General features: G+C 43.2%; 2 protein-coding genes and 1 long non-coding RNA gene across 4 annotated transcripts in view; 1 reads left to right on the top strand and 2 right to left on the bottom strand.

The window, feature by feature from the left end:
• Positions 1-358: 358 nt before the first annotated feature.
• Positions 359-1846, bottom strand: LOC138445033 (uncharacterized). Its single transcript, XR_011258716.1, has 2 exons — positions 1745-1846; positions 359-1223 (listed from the first exon to the last, which is right to left on the bottom strand). It is a non-coding gene; the product is annotated as an uncharacterized lncRNA (long non-coding RNA).
• A 272-nt stretch (positions 1847-2118) lies between these two features.
• On the bottom strand, positions 2119-14570 carry GTF2H5 (general transcription factor IIH subunit 5). The gene is made up of 3 exons (XM_069598805.1): positions 14505-14570; positions 13586-13649; positions 2119-2535 (listed from the first exon to the last, which is right to left on the bottom strand). Exons 1-3 carry the CDS (start codon positions 14554-14556, stop codon positions 2355-2357), a joined length of 297 nt encoding a protein of 98 aa, XP_069454906.1. The 5' UTR covers positions 14557-14570; the 3' UTR covers positions 2119-2354.
• A 121-nt stretch (positions 14571-14691) lies between these two features.
• SERAC1 (serine active site containing 1) overlaps positions 14692-15145 on the top strand; it is a 53672-nt gene continuing 53218 nt past the window's right edge. The window contains exon 1 of one of the 2 annotated variants that reach the window (XM_069598799.1): positions 14692-14810. The gene's annotated coding sequence lies outside the window, so the exon portion shown is untranslated. The remainder of the gene's footprint in view (positions 14811-15145) is intronic. The other variant, XM_069598800.1, reaches the window with a different exon arrangement.

The raw sequence follows: 15145 nt of genomic DNA, 5'->3' as shown, positions 1-15145 counted from the left end.
GCCATTTCCTACTCCAGGGGATCTTCCTGACCCAGAGATTGAACCCGTGTCTCTTGTGTCTCCTGCAATGGCAGGCAGATTCTTTGCCACTAGTGCCCAATGGGAATCCCCCATAGATAATGTTAAGAACAATACAATCATTAATAATTTTGATTGGCACCTTTGTTGCCTGTTATCAGTTAGTGTTCACCAAAACTGATTTCTCAACATTTTTAAGTTAATCATTATGCCTACTTAGGATGCTTGAAAATTTATAATAATCACACTAAATTTCACAAGGAAATTGGGGTTCTAAGGAATTCAGAAGTTTTGACCTTACACAGTGTCAAAAAAGGAACTTTCTCAAGAACTTAGCATAATTTTAAAATCAAGTTTCAGTACACAGGTATTTGTGACTGGCCAACTCTCTTCCATAAATTAACATCTGACTCTTTTATGCAGTTAGGAAAATTTAAGTTAATACTACCTTTTCACATATTTAAGACTTTGTTAAAAAGACAGCAATTAATTTCTCCCATCCCCAGCAGCCAACCTCTTTTGTTTTATACAACCAAAGTGTGCTAAATCGAATCGTGTCAACCAGATTCCAAGCAGCAGAGCCTGGGGAAGATGCTGCCTGGATATTTCCTGTTCTCCTAGCTTCTCTCACTGTCAGACAAGTCAGCTCAGTGGCTGCCGTGCGGCGCTCCCAGCACTACACCATCCCGTCTTTCTAATGCCGTCTGGAGAAACAAACTGAGCGTTTGCCCTAGCTCCTCTTTTAAACAATTAAAAAGATTTTCCTGCACTTAACACTCTTTGTGGTCACTGTCCAATAGTCTTTCTGGTACCTTTTAAACTCTGATATTCTAAAAAAAATTTTCTCTCACTTTCATGTTAAAATTACCGGGACAAAAAAACCTAAGGCAAATTGATTTAGACATGCCTGAAATACAAGAGTTGTTAACATTTCAGAACAGCTGGAAATCCTAAAGTTGTGGCACTGGAAAAGTGAAAGTCACTCAATCGTGTCTGACTCTTTGCGACCCCATGGACTGTGGCCTGCCGGGGTCCTCTGCCCATGGAATTCTTCAGGCCCGAGGACTGGAGTTGGTAGTGTTTCCTTCTCCAAGGGATCTTCCCAATCCAGGCATTGAACCTAGGTCTCCCGCGTTGCGGGCAGACTCTTTACCATCTGAGCCATCAGGGAAGACCAATAACTCATCAAAACTGTTTGCACTGTTCTGTGAAAATCAAAATTGGGTGGTTTGAGTTATATGGGTGGGAATCACGATAAACATGCAATGGAAGTTTCCAGGTTTAGGAATGCATGTACAATTGACTCTGGTACACAGATGCTGTGAAGAATACACACACCATAGGGAGGCAGGTGAACTGGGGTTTGAGAAGATTCCATCTAACATCCTTAAAGCTCTCTTTTCTCTTGGAAAACTCCTGCTATCTGAACCCATCCTGCTAACACCATCTTCAGGAAGGGAAGCAAAGCCTCCAAAAGGGTCCTTGTTTCTGCCTGCATCAACCACAGAACTAGATGCAACAAAACTTAACCTCATCGTGCGGCCTCCAAGACTGACTTTGCTTCTGTTTGTTCCTACCTTTCTTTCTGAGATAAGTTTAAACAGGGATTGTCATAGGGAATACGTCCCAAGTAAAACTGACTTCTTAATAAAAGAGCACTTGCCTTAATAAGAAAATGTGACAGAGTCTGAATAAGGAATGATGAAAGCTGCAAAGCAGCACATACCTTTTCCATTTGGTTGTTTCTAATCCTTGGCGCTTTTAAAAACTGAATTTTTGGGTAATGTTTCATGGTTCTCTTCCACATCTTCTTCACCAATAGAGCTGGCTGGTATGCAGATATTATTTGTAAAGCACAAATATTACCAAAGTTCCCACCCTGGCATACTGATCTAGTCGAAACAAAACAAACCATACCTACTCTATCAAACCCCCAATTACTAATAAGAACAAGCAAAAATAAGTATCTAGATTATTAGATTGATGATTTAAAAGCATATTTCATTATATTCTTAATGGAATAAATTGGTATTAAAAGGTAGGAAAACCAATTACATTTATGTTTTAATAAAGGTAAATAAAAGCCAAATTACACCCAACTGTTAAAAAAATTTTTTTTCTTTAATTCTAGGGTATATATACTGGGGTAGGGGAGGGGGGTGGAATAGCACAATAAAGTCAGTGCAGGGCTTTTTATGAACAAATGATACCCCTGTCTTTCCCATGAAATGTTTCTAAGCAATTCTGCAAACCAAACCGGTCACATAAGACACAGAATGGTAGCCATCTCTCACACTTGTTACTTTTAATTCCCAAGGGGTCAGTAGCTAATACTTTCACTTCTGGGTAAGAGAAAAGGCATTCTGGTCCATTAATTCGCCTACTCGCTCCTGGAGGACATTAACCAACTCTGCTATTACGAAGACATGAGTGTCATCAATGTCCTGAATGATGAACTTCTTCCCGAGGGCGTTTGACTCGTCCAAGTACAGCAGAAACTGCTTCATGGCAGGGTCACTGTCGAGATAAAACACGTGATGAGACAAGTACAGCAGAAATGGCTTCATGGCAGGGTCACTGTCGAGATGAAACATGTGACAAGGGGACACCTTGCTGTCTAGGTATACCAGAGACCTGAACGATGAAAACTGACCACAGACTGTTTGAGGATAATCTTAAAAGTTGGAAAGTGTTCCCCAATCCCTCCCCTCTCTTCTCTGCCCCAAGGGCTGACGATTCACAGACGCAGCTTCATTGAGAACAGTTGGTGGAAGTTTAGAAGAGGCCGACAATGATATTTTAAATAATAACTTGTCAGCGACAAGTGTAAAAGTAAAGCAACAATCACAGCTCTGTAGTTAACAGGGACCCAAAGCATGGCCCTGTGGACTGATTTAAAAAATGTCAAAGACAATGTCTGGCTGGTAATAAATATTCAAGTATTTTTCTCTTCTTTAATTCTGAACCTCGTAAGTCTGAACTATCACTTAGAATCTTTAAAGGAAATTCTAACCAAATCTCTTTGAGCCTACTGAGCTCAGAAAAAGAGCTAAATTCAACTCTGTTTGTGATTTTTAGCTTAGAATAAACAGGATAGTCTTAAGGCAAAGAGATAAAATTTTTTGGATTTATAGAAATGCTTTTTATAAAAACCTGAATCACAACAAAGGACATAATATACAATAATGTGTTTAGCAAAAGGTGAATATAAAATTATGTCCAGTTACATACAGATTTTTTTTTAATTCTGAGAGAAAACATAATCTCACACAATCTTTCTTTTTGAGGGCTGTCAACATCAATTACAAAAATAACTATTTAATACAAAGAGGTCAGTGTAATTTACTGAAAACTGTGTACATCTTATTGCTTTTAAGTACAGGCATAGGTATACGTGGAGCTGACAAGTAATGGATTTCAATTACTAAATGAGTATGGTGCATGGCATACTGACTATGAATAAAGTCAAGTCTTCCTGAAAAAACGGCTGTCTTAATTACTTTCAACAACTTACCTTCAAAATAATTTTATTAACAATCTACTATGCTCTAAAATGATGTGAATAAATAAGCAGGTCTGCCCATGTCAGAAATGACATAGATTTTAAATTTAGCTCCTAGTATGTTTGTTACCTTAGGTTCAGAATACTAAGGTTATATTTACCCGCTTAAGTTTGGCAAAATTCAGTTAAATTCTATAGTTGCGGTATCCGAATGACCATACTAATGTGGGAGAGTGATTTGCTCAGAAGTAGCAAATACACTTGGAGAAGGAAATGGCAACCCACTCCAGTGTTCTTGCCTAGAGAATCCCAAGGACGGGGGAGCCTGGTGGGCTGCTGTCTATGGGGTCACACAGAGTCGGACACGACTGAAGTGACTTGGCAGCAGCAGCAGCAAATACGCTATTTTAAGTTTTATTCCCTCATTCAATAAAAACTTACTGAACACCCAACATGTATCCAGTGCTACTGTGGTCCGGGGGATTCAGCAGTGAAGCAAACAATTCAGAACCCTTTCTATCGTGGAGCTTACAGTCTAGTGCTAACACTATGACAAACACAAAAAACCCAAGAAATCAGAGTGAGAAATGGCAGTGATGACAGTGACATGATCTTGGAAGTTTAAGAAGGGGCCTCAGGGAAGGCCTTACTGAGCAGGTGGTATCTGAACAAACGTCAGGCGGAGGCAGGGAGCGAACCATGGGGTGATGTGATGCAGAGCTGCCCAGGCAGAGCGAACAGCAAGGCCACAGAGCTGGAGGGGGTAGCCGGGGGGCGGGGCGGGGGCAGCACCAGATGAGGTCAGAGCTTCATCCTGAATTAACTTACAAACTGACCTGACTTTTAAATGTTAAGGATCATACTGATTGCAGGGCTGAGAAAAGACTGGTGGACGGCGGAGGCAAGGCTGGAAGGAGGGAGACCCATTAGAAGGTGACTGAGGTGATCCAGACAAGACACAAGGATCTGGACCTCGGTGGTGAGTGAGGTTGGGCAGCGGCTGAGTGCTAGACACATGCCGAACGTAAAGCCAACATAGCTTGCTGAGGCTGGACTCGAACTTTGAGATTAGGAATGAAGGAGAGGCCAAGACTTTCGGCCTGAGATAATGGAGACATGAAGCGGTCCTGCACTGAGATGAGGAGGAACATGGAAGGACAGGTGCGCAGGTAAGATCAGGAGTCTACTTTCAGGCATGTTACCTTTGAGATGTCACCCGCGTGAAGCGGCTGAGCAGGAAGCCGGATCCACAATTCTGGATTTCAGCAGTGGAGTCCAGAGTGAGGAGTCCGTAAGTTATCAGTGTCTAGACGGCATTCAGAGCCACAACCAAGGAGAAAGCAAAGTGAGAGAGGGGAGTCCAGGCACCAAGTCCCGGACACCCCAACCCCAGAAGGTTAGGAAGGAAAGGAGGAATCAGCCAAATAGATATAAAGTGACCACTGAGGTTGGAAGAAAACCTGAAGGATACTTGGAAGCCATGTTAACAAAGGATATCCAGGAAGAGGAAGAGATCAACTGGGTCAAATGCTGTTAATAGGAATAGTAAGATAAGGGCTGAAAACGGACCACTGGATTCAGAAAGCTACTGGACCTTCACAAGAGCAGTTTCAAGACGACGACAACACAGGAGAGAATCTGACTGGAGTGGTTTCTAGACTGAGAGGAGCGAAATCAGAGAAAAGTGAACAGAAATGTATCTTCTGAGAAATTCTGCTACAAAGAGCAGGAAAATCAAGCGGGAGTTGGAGAAGGATGTCGTTCACAGTTAGCGTCGCGGCGGGAAGAGTGTACGGGCCCAGGTCCATGTGATAAAAGATGTTCCATTTTCTCAGTGAACAAGAAACAGAGTGACGAGCTGAGGTAAGGACGGGCGGTTTCTGCGATGAGAAGGTGAAATACCACATTCCATTCATTCCAAGAAGATTTTAATTATCTCCCAAACTGGGATGGGTCTCGATTTAATGGCATATGATTTTTCTTAAGAGGAACATAACATACTGCTAAATTTTAAAACTGATGGACTCTTAATTTGGTGAAATATAACAGCTTGACTAGGAAACTGGGAGAACAAATGAACTTAGGAATTTGCAGGCTACATTTATTTAAGACATGAGTTTAATAACAGTCATGAATTTAATGTGAGACTGATTAGTGTGCTCTCCAGCCATTTAGAGTTGTGGAAGTTAAGGTTCACAACAGGGGGAGAGCTGGACTGAACCGGACCTGGTGAATGTGACTGAGAGAGGGCCAAGGGAGCTGAGGGTCTTTACGAGGACGAGTACACTGATGGAAGCGAGGGTGTGGGGACCGTGCAGGACAGGGAAGAGCTGGGGGGATCAGCAGACTGCAGGTCTGGGAGAATCAAAGGAGCCACCAGGGAGGTCCAAAGGAACTAACTGCGGGAGCTGCTTAGTCGTGTCTGACTCTCTGCAACCCCATACACTGAAGCCCACCAGGTTCCTCTGTCCATGGGATTCTCCACGCAAGAACACTGGAGTGGGCTGCCATTTCCTTCTCCAAAAGAAACTATAGACCTAGGGTATTAGAGGGCATGACCTGGAAAGAGGAGGTGGTGGTCAGAGGTAGGTGCCTGAAACAGAGGTTTTGACGAGACCCCAATACTGGTAGGTGTGACAATGCAAATGGAGACAGGAGGACAAGGAAAGCTCATTGGAAAAGGAGGTCAGGGAGCTGAGAGGTCATCAGGGGACTGAAAGGACTACACACATGAAATCATTTAAGAATCTGTGGAGTGCTCCTCAAGAGTGACAGGTTGCCTTTGAAGAAAAACCTTCAAGGAAAGACCTGGGTGTCTGTAGATGATTACAAGAGAGGATTACTGGGTGGGTTCATCAGATTGGGAACCAGGGATTTTCCTGGAGTGGGGGGAGGATTTCTGGAGGTGGCAATGAGAAAAAAGATAGTCAGTCAGTCAGTTCAGTTGCTCAGTTGTGTCCGACTCTTCGTGACCCCATGAACCGCAGCGTGCCAGGCCTCCCTGTCCATCACCAACTCCTGGAGTCCACCCAAATCCATGTTGATCAAGTCGGTGATGCCATTCAACCATTTCATCCTCTGTCATCCCCTTCTCCTCCTGCCCTCAATCTTTCCCAACATCAGGGTCTTTTCAAATGAGTCAGCTCTTCGCATCAGGTGGCCAAAGTTTCAGCTTCAACATCAGTCCTTCCAATGAACACCCAGGACTGATCTCCTTTAGGATGGACTGGTTGGATCTTGCAGTCCAAGGGACCCTCAAGAGTCTTCTCCAACACCACAGTTCAAAAGCATCAATTCTTCTGCACTCAGCTTTCTTTATAGTCCAACTCTCACATCCATACGTGACCATAGGAAAAACCATAGCCTTAACTAGACAGACCTTTGTTGGCAAAGTAATGTCTCTGCTTTTGAATATGCTATCTAGGTTGGTCATAACTTTCCTTCCAAGGAGTAAGCATCTTTTAATTTCATGGCTGCAATCACCATCTGCCGTGATTCTGGAGCCCCCCAAAATAAAGTCTGACACTGTTTCCCCATCTATTTCCCATGAAGTGATGGGACTGGATGCCATGATCTTTGTTTTCTGAATGTTGAGCTTTAAGCCAACTTTTTCACTCTCCTCTTTCACTTTCACCAGGAGGCTCTTTAGTTCTTCTTCACTTTCTGCCATAAGGGTGGTGTCATCTGTGTATCTGAGGTTATTGATATTTCTCCCGGCAATCTTGATTCCAGCTTGTGCTTCTTCCAGCTCAGCATTTCTCATGATGTACTCTGCATATAAGTTAAATAAGCAGGGTGACAATATACAGCCTTGACGTACTCCTTTTCCTATTTGGAACCAGTCTGTTGTTCCATGTCCAGTCCTAACTGTTGCTTCCTGACCTGTTCTCAAGAGGCAGGTCAGGTGGTCTAGTATTCCCATCTCTTTCAGAATTTTCCAGTTTATTGTGATCCACACAGTCAAAGAAGGTAGACACCCATCCTATTTCTTGGCCCAAAGGTATAAGATATATTAGAGAAAAAAAGTCAACAGAGCGGGCTCAGGGGAAAGCTAGGTTTTATTATAACAGCAGCAAAAACGGGAATTGGGGGAGAAGAAAGATGTAAAGTTGAGAGAAGAAGCTGGGATCCAGGGGGTTCCTGCTCTCACTAAGTTCTAGAGGCCAAAGTGGAAAGGATGGGGTAGGGGCGAGGCGTAGGTAGAATTTAAGTGCCGATGAAGAGCCAGAAGGTAGTGAATGTGAAATGAAGGATGACCTCGAAACCTGTGGCATTTTGGGTGACTGAGGGCCTAGGAATGAGAGTCTCAAGGCTGATAATGAGATGAAAGAGGAGAGTGAAAAAGTTGGCTTAAAACTCAACATTCAGACAACTAAGATCACGGCATCTGGTCCCATCACTGGCCGTGCAGGATGGGAGAGACAACAGGGTCTTCTATAAATACAAAGAGAGGCAACGTGATAGTCACAGATTTAAGCAGATACTGAGGATGTTAAATTTACACATGCAGTAACTCCCTAATTTTGGCAGTTACACAGAATAAAAATTTAAGTAAGAAATTTTTGTACAGCAACACCACCCTGTACGTTGAGAAATCTTACTGAAATAAACAATTGTACCAAAAATCCAATCATCTTATCAATCATACCCAGGCTGTAAAATATTAAAAAAATAAAGTTTAAAGAGTAATTCTAGAAAGAATCTGGCAATAACGAAGCAGGCTGAACAGGGTTCTTTCAGATCTTACAGAAATGAAAATGGCAAGGCCCACAGGACAGGGAAACCAAAGCTTCAGCTTCTCTACAACTTCTGTCTTCCTGCTCAGACTCTGAAAAATCAGCTGCTGTCTCAACTGCTCCAAGCCTATACATGTAAAAGGGGTGGGGGTAGGGGTGGGAAGAGGTGGAGACAGGAAGGAGGGCAATTTAAGAGGAGACAGGTGAGGGGAGACAGAAACCACCCCTTGGCCTCAGCGCTCTGCATCCAGGCTGCTCCCTCCCGTCCCTGCGAGGAGGGACGTGCCTTTGTCTCTCTCGTGGTGACCCTGGGTCCCACTTCACCCTCACAGCGTTTCCTGTCCTGAACTGCCTTAGACCCCACAGGAATCTCAGGATCTCCTACAAAAAGCACACATTCAGAGGCTTCTTAAAAAGATACACTTTAGGTGACAGGGCATACAATAGTTTTTTGTTAACCCTTTAAAATAAATTGGGGGTCTAAATGGAACAATGAGAAGAAAGGACATTATAAATACTGCTGTCTGAATTGATGTTATCTTGTTACTGTCTGAGCGCAGTGCATTCACAGACGACACACAACTGACTAGCTACTGGGATTAGAGACAGCAAGGGTGAAGTGGTTGTGAAGACTTTCATCTCCAGAAATTTTATAAATAAAATACATCTGCATACTTTCCATAAAAGTTGAACAAACTGAAACCAAGAAGTGCCAGGGGACTCACATCTGTGCTTTTAACCAATAGGTCAGTGTTTTCAAAATTTCTGCCATTTGCAGACTATCCCCTTGCCATTTTAGCCATCTCCTATTACATGTGCATTACTCAAGCGTTTGTTGTTTTTAATTGCCTTTAAGTCAAATTAACGTTTCAGCTTAACTTCACCTGGTACAAAATCACCAGTCATCTTGATGTTTTATTTTTTTCTGATCAATTAATAGTCATTGAAAAAGTAATTTTGTGTATAACTAAATCACTCTGCAGTAAACCTGAAATTAACATTGTAAATCAACTATACTCCAATTAAAAGAAAAAAAAAGCTACTCTGATGTAACTTGCCAAAAGGAGGCCTATTGTACAAACCTTTTCTGTACTGAAACTTGAATTCAATCTATCAAGACCCACTCTAGTTCTCACTGTCGTAGTAGAGAAGCTCCAAAGGAACACTAATCATCTGGAATTTAAGTGAGATTATACCCCTTGATTCAATTTTATTGCCAAAATTCTTTCAATAAACAAATATTTACTAAGTAGCTCTCTCTCTATATATATATCTCAGGCATTGTTCTGGGTGCCCAAGAAACTTCAGTGAATTTGGCCTTGCTAAGAATAAAAAGCAAAGGCTCACAAAAGATACTATAAATACTGTGAAAGAATAGGACAGTGGTTAGACTGGTTTGGCCTTAGTTCTGATTTGCTTTTCATATAGAACGCAGGTTTGGAAGCCAAAAGTGTAATGACAAGAGTGGTCTAATACTACCAATTTCTCCAGATTCTTTGCGCTCGTGCTGTGAACTGGTTGGAATTTGCACCTGTACTACAAATCTTCCTTGCTGAAGCACTTGCCAAACCAACTGTGCTAAGTATCACACCAGAGGTCTGCTTGAGCACCTGGAATCAGATGCAGACATGTGCTGAGCATATGTGGCTTGCTTCAGTAACTGCTGTGGTTGGCTCCACTCGGGAAACTCCTGGTGTGAGGCTGGCAGTCAACGACAGAAGTGGATCCCAACAAACAGGAAGTTTTCACCAATCTCATTTTGACAAAAAAAAAAAAAGAAAATCTTTAGCCTCTGGTATTTGGTAAGCGTTGGGAAGAAAGAATCTTATTATATTCATGTACTTTTCAATTTTTCAATTCACTGACAGTTGGGACTAAATGGCCAACGTTATACACTGTTTATTTATCTCTCAATGGAGATCTGTACTCCAATTCACCTAAATGCTTCATACCATCTGTGAATATTATGAGACGATAAACAGAAGTACACAGCTGCTGCTGTATTATCAACAGTCTTCCCTTTGGCATCAAGTATAGACATGAGGGGACTGAAGGACTCTTTCAGGTTCCACCACCCCAACAGGTGCACCTACTCATGAAGGAGGCCACTGGCCCTGGCCATGCCCTTTACGACTCTATTATTGCTTAGGTCTGGAGCCTTCTTGAAAGATCTGAATCTTTGGGAAGACAGCTGCCCTTCTGAAAAATTGTTCAGGCTACACTTTAGATTTCACCATGAAGGGAAAAATTAAGTTTTGCAAGGATAGTTGTTATTGCCTAGTCACTAAGTTGTGTCTGACTCTTGTGACCCCATGAACGGTAGACTGCCAGGCTCCTCTGTCCACAGAATTTTTCAGGCAAGAACACTGGAGTGGGTTGCCATTTTCTGCTCCAGGAGATCTTCCTGACACAGGGATCAAACCCGGCCGGGTCTGTTGGGTCTCCTGCACTGGCAGGCAGGTTCTTTACCACTGAGCCACAAGGGAAGCCCCTGCTAGGATAGCATCCATCTGAAAAATAAAATCTAGTCCTGGGGCAAGAAAATTCTCCACTGCAAAACTGATTACCAAACTTCAGCTGATTAAGGGCACTGTGTAAAAATCCTTTTGTATGAACAGTTCTGACTTAGGAGATTTGGGGTGAGGTCTGAAATTTTTCCTAACAAGCTCCAGATGGTGCTGGTGCTGCTAGTCTGGGCAATACATGGAAAAACAAGGTGACAGAAGGCCACTAGTGCCCAGGGACAATTTTGAGGCTGGTCACAAGCAAACCAGTGGGAGCTTGCCCCATCAGGAAAAAATACCTCAGTTCCTCTTACAAATTTGCACTCTCTGTTCTTACGGCTAAAACTGAAAGCCTACCACCAAACTTTAATGATTCTCTGAAAATTTTGCTCTTTAAAGTGCTTCCCAGTTATCATTAAAAAATATATATGCATGTGTGTAATACAATTCCAATCATCATTCCAAAAGGACTATTTTGGAAACAAACTAAATTATTCCCAGGTTATTCCTGAATAGGTAAGAATGACAAAAAATGGATGTGGCATGGGATTAGGGAAGGACAGAAAGCAAGGACAGTAGCAAGGACAGAAAGACAACGTGATAAAAGAGCCATCACACATCATGAGGGAAGGAAATAAATGTTATTGGACAATTATTCAGCTATTTGACCAAAAAAAAAAAAAAAAAGACAGCTAATTTAATATGCCCTTTCTCTCAATAAATTCCAGGTGAATGAAATACAAAATATCAATCAAAAGAAAAATATGAAGACCCTAGGAGAGAGGTGAATACCAATCAAATCCAGAAGGAAGATTAAATTTGGAAGAATTGGAAAAAATAAAAGGGAAAAACAGCTGACAATGTGTGTGTGGATCCTCTGTGTTAAAAAAATAACATTACCATATACTGACATGAATCCGCCACGGGTGTACACAAACCCAATCCAGTATTGTAAAGTAAAATAAAGTAAAAATAAAAATTAAAAAAAAAATAAAAATAAATTAAAAATAACATTAAAAGACCAACCAGGAAAATGTTTCTATTAGCTATGACAAAGTAATAAGAAAAATAACAAACAAAAAGTAGCTCAGAAGTGTTTTCCAAAAGACAACAGCACAGTATGCTTGGAATTCTGGAATCTAGATCCGTCCCTTGGCTTTCCCAAGTGAATGTTTCTCTCATTTCTAGCGTTTACTTCCATCACCAAACGTTCTAGTCTCTCACGTTAAAATAGTGAAAGTAACAAGCAGCAGAGTATCTTAACAAATCCTTCCTCTGTGACCAACCCATTTCTCTATCCCTTTGCTTCCCAGGTGGCACAGATGGTAAAAAATCTGCCTGCAATGCGGGAGAACTGGTTTCAATCCCTGGGTCAGGAAGATCCCCTGGCGAAGGAAATGGCAACCCACTCCAGCATTCTCGCCTGGGAAATCCCATGGAGGGGAGAGCCTGGGGTGCTGCAGTCCATGGGGTTGCAGAGAGTCAGACATGACTAAGCGACTTCACTTGTTCACTGTCAAGACAGTTTCCACTTCCTTTCCTCCCTTCCCCTTTCTGAAGTATCTATCCCACCTTTCCACAAAATTATTGGAGCTCTGATTTAAAAAAAATAAAAAAAATCAATGACCTCCAGTGTCTTCATCTTATCCAACCTCTTACCACCACTTAACACAGCCTACTTGCTTTAGTGAAACATTCCCTTAGGTTCCCTCCCACTTCACTGGCTGTTTTCTTAATTGTGTTTGGTGGTCTCTCCATTCAAGCTATATCTGCACTATCCATAAAGCAGCCCACTAGTCACACATCACTACTGAGCACCTGAAATATGGCTAGCCTGTGATTATGCTGTAGGAGTACAGAAGACAGTGGATTTTGAAGCTCTATAGTATGGAAAAAGACTTACTATGATTCTGAAGTGTTAATCTGAACTTTGAGGATTTTTTACCTGGTGAAATACTTCAGGTATACTGAGTTAAATAAATTTCACCTGTTTCATTTTACTTTTCAGTGTGGCTACCAGAAACTTTAAATATGTGGCTCATGTTGTATTTCTACTGGATGGTGCTGCTTGAAATGTCAGAGTATGCGAGGGTTTGGTCTTGTTCCTCCCTGAACATTGCCACCACAGAGACAGTATCATCACCCATATGATAGCTCACATTAGAGGTAAAGAAATGTAGACAGTAGTATTTTCAGACAATCAGGGCAGGATTTCCAGATGAAACAGAACTATTTGGTGGGGCAAAAAAAAGAAAGCAGAGACTGAGCAAGACTGGGCCAGCAGCTCAGATTTTCAAACTGGGGATAATTGAGCCCTACCTTAGCTCTTGGGAGCTAACTCTGCCCACAGCTTTTAGTTTCTCCTTTGGAATGTGTGCCTAGTTTAAGAAACCTTCAACTGGCTCTCCTGTTTTTTTCTCTTTTTTAAAGACCAAAGTTTGTGTGACTTTGGCAGGCCCTAAAATTCTAGTTAATCACTGATGACTTGAAAATACAAGCACTGTTCCCCTAAAGAGGGTTAATTTCACATATATGCTGCCTGCCACTGACCAAAACTTGTTGGAAATAACGCCAATGACATCAATTCAACAGAGATGCTGAAAACTGGCACTAGGAAGAAACTTAGCAACAACATTTGTCCCACCAGTTAAGAAGCAAGAAAAATGAAGTTGAGAAAGCTGAAAGACTTGATTCATTCAGATCTTAAGAACAAAACAAAATGGATTTTGGAAACAGTACACATGCAAATCAAGATTCAATGTGCAAAACAAACAAAAAGACTCAATGTGCAGATTTAAAACTTAATAAGTATCAAAACTACTAACCATTCTATAAGCACTCCTTTCAAGACGTTGACCATCTTTTCCCAGTCAGAAGGTGCTGATGACCCTAAAAATGGTAACAAAACCCTAAGGTGACAAAATAGAAAAGCATTAACTTCAATATCCTTTGGTGATTTACTTCTGAACAGAGGCAAAAAATTAAACGCCAAGACTAAACATAGAAGTCTATTAAAAACATAGAGCTAACATTAGGAAAACATACAGATATTCTGATCTTTTAACAAAATTCAAACGAGTCTATTTGGGATAGTAACAATGCACAAATCTTATTTGCAAACAAATCCTACCCCCAGTCACTCCTAATGAAAGCCTAATGGGGCCTAACTCCACAGCAATGTGGCCAATCCAGGTTTAGAACAAGTACATTATTTAAAATATTTCTTTTTCCCACGTAGAAATACGATAAAAGGTAAAATTCTGGGAGACAGGAGTCACAGAATGGTAGCTTCGCAAGAGGCCTTAAAAATTATATGGGGGCTCCGACCATCTCGTTTTACAGATGAGATGGAGCAAAAAGATTTAAGTCGCAGCTACCAGCAGAAAAAGAACAATCCAAGTCTCCAGATCTTGTGTTATATTGCCAAATAAAATATGTACCCCAGTGACGTGCGCTCGAAGGTAAGGAACCCATTCAGCGCACGCCAAATTAACTCTTATTAAACTTCCACACCTGGGCGCTGGGCAATGCCCCCACCCCCGCCCTCCGCAAAAGAAATGCACAGTTCAACTGCCGCGGGGCAGCAGCCCGGCCTCGTCAGAGAGACAGGACGGAACCCTGTATCCCCGCAACCTGAAAGACAGGTTTCTAGGACTTTCCCCTCCCCTCCTTTTTTCTCGGAAACCCACAGAACTTCCACGCACCCCAGGCTCCCCTACGGCTCCGAGGGCCGACGCCACGTACCTTTCCACCCACAGATCCCACAGCGCCTAGGCACCGACAACAGAGTACGCATGCCCCTTCTACGTCATCGCGACAGCGACGGCCTCGAGGGTGGGGCGCGCCGGCGGGGAGGCGGGCTGTGGGCGGGGTTTATAGCGGGGGCGGGGCGAGACGAGGGCGGGGTCACGTGCCGCCCGCCGCCGGTGGAGGGGCGGGGACTGGGAGCAGAGGGGCGGGGACTGGGAGCAGTGGGCCGGGGCGGGCTCCCAGCGAACTCGCTCCTGCGTGAACGACCAGGGGGTTGTGGCCGCCTCCGCGCGCCGGCAGGTAAGGAAGGTAGGGCTGGGTTCGTGGGTGGGGGGCGGATGCAGGCGAAACCGGGCACTGCGGGCCGTGGGGCGAGCGGCGACTCGGCGCGGTCGGGGCGCCCCAGCGAGGGCGCGCGGCCCCTGGCTGACCCGCTGACCCGGCGCTGGGCGTGAGGTGAGGGCCTGTTTCCCCGCCTCGGCAGCCCGGCTCTGCTTTCCCGGTCGCCACCCTCCTCTTAATTCCAGTCCCAGGCCCAGAGAGCACCTGCTGGTACCGTCGGCCACAGGAAGGATGGTGAAAATGAGGAGGAAACAAGTCTCCGCCGTTCAGATCGGAACCTTTCAGACCACAGC

This window comes from Ovis canadensis, chromosome 8 (assembly GCF_042477335.2).
Source record: "Ovis canadensis isolate MfBH-ARS-UI-01 breed Bighorn chromosome 8, ARS-UI_OviCan_v2, whole genome shotgun sequence".
Taxonomy (NCBI): Eukaryota; Metazoa; Chordata; class Mammalia; order Artiodactyla; family Bovidae; genus Ovis; species Ovis canadensis.
Note: the sequence above shows the minus strand (reverse complement) of the source record. Positions and strands in the feature narration are given on the sequence as shown.

Excerpts from the sequence above, each read along its gene's own strand:
- GTF2H5 (XM_069598805.1), bottom strand. The coding sequence starts at position 14,556 with ATGCGTACTCTGTTGTCGGTGCCTAGGCGCTGTGGGATCTGTGGGTGG. Across the intron at positions 13,650-14,504 it reads TGGGATCTGTGGGTGGAAAG|GGTCATCAGCACCTTCTGAC; the intron begins GTACGTGGCGTC and ends TACCATTTTTAG. Across the intron at positions 2,536-13,585 it reads AAAGGAGTGCTTATAGAATG|TGACCCTGCCATGAAGCAGT; the intron begins GTTAGTAGTTTT and ends TTATCTCGACAG.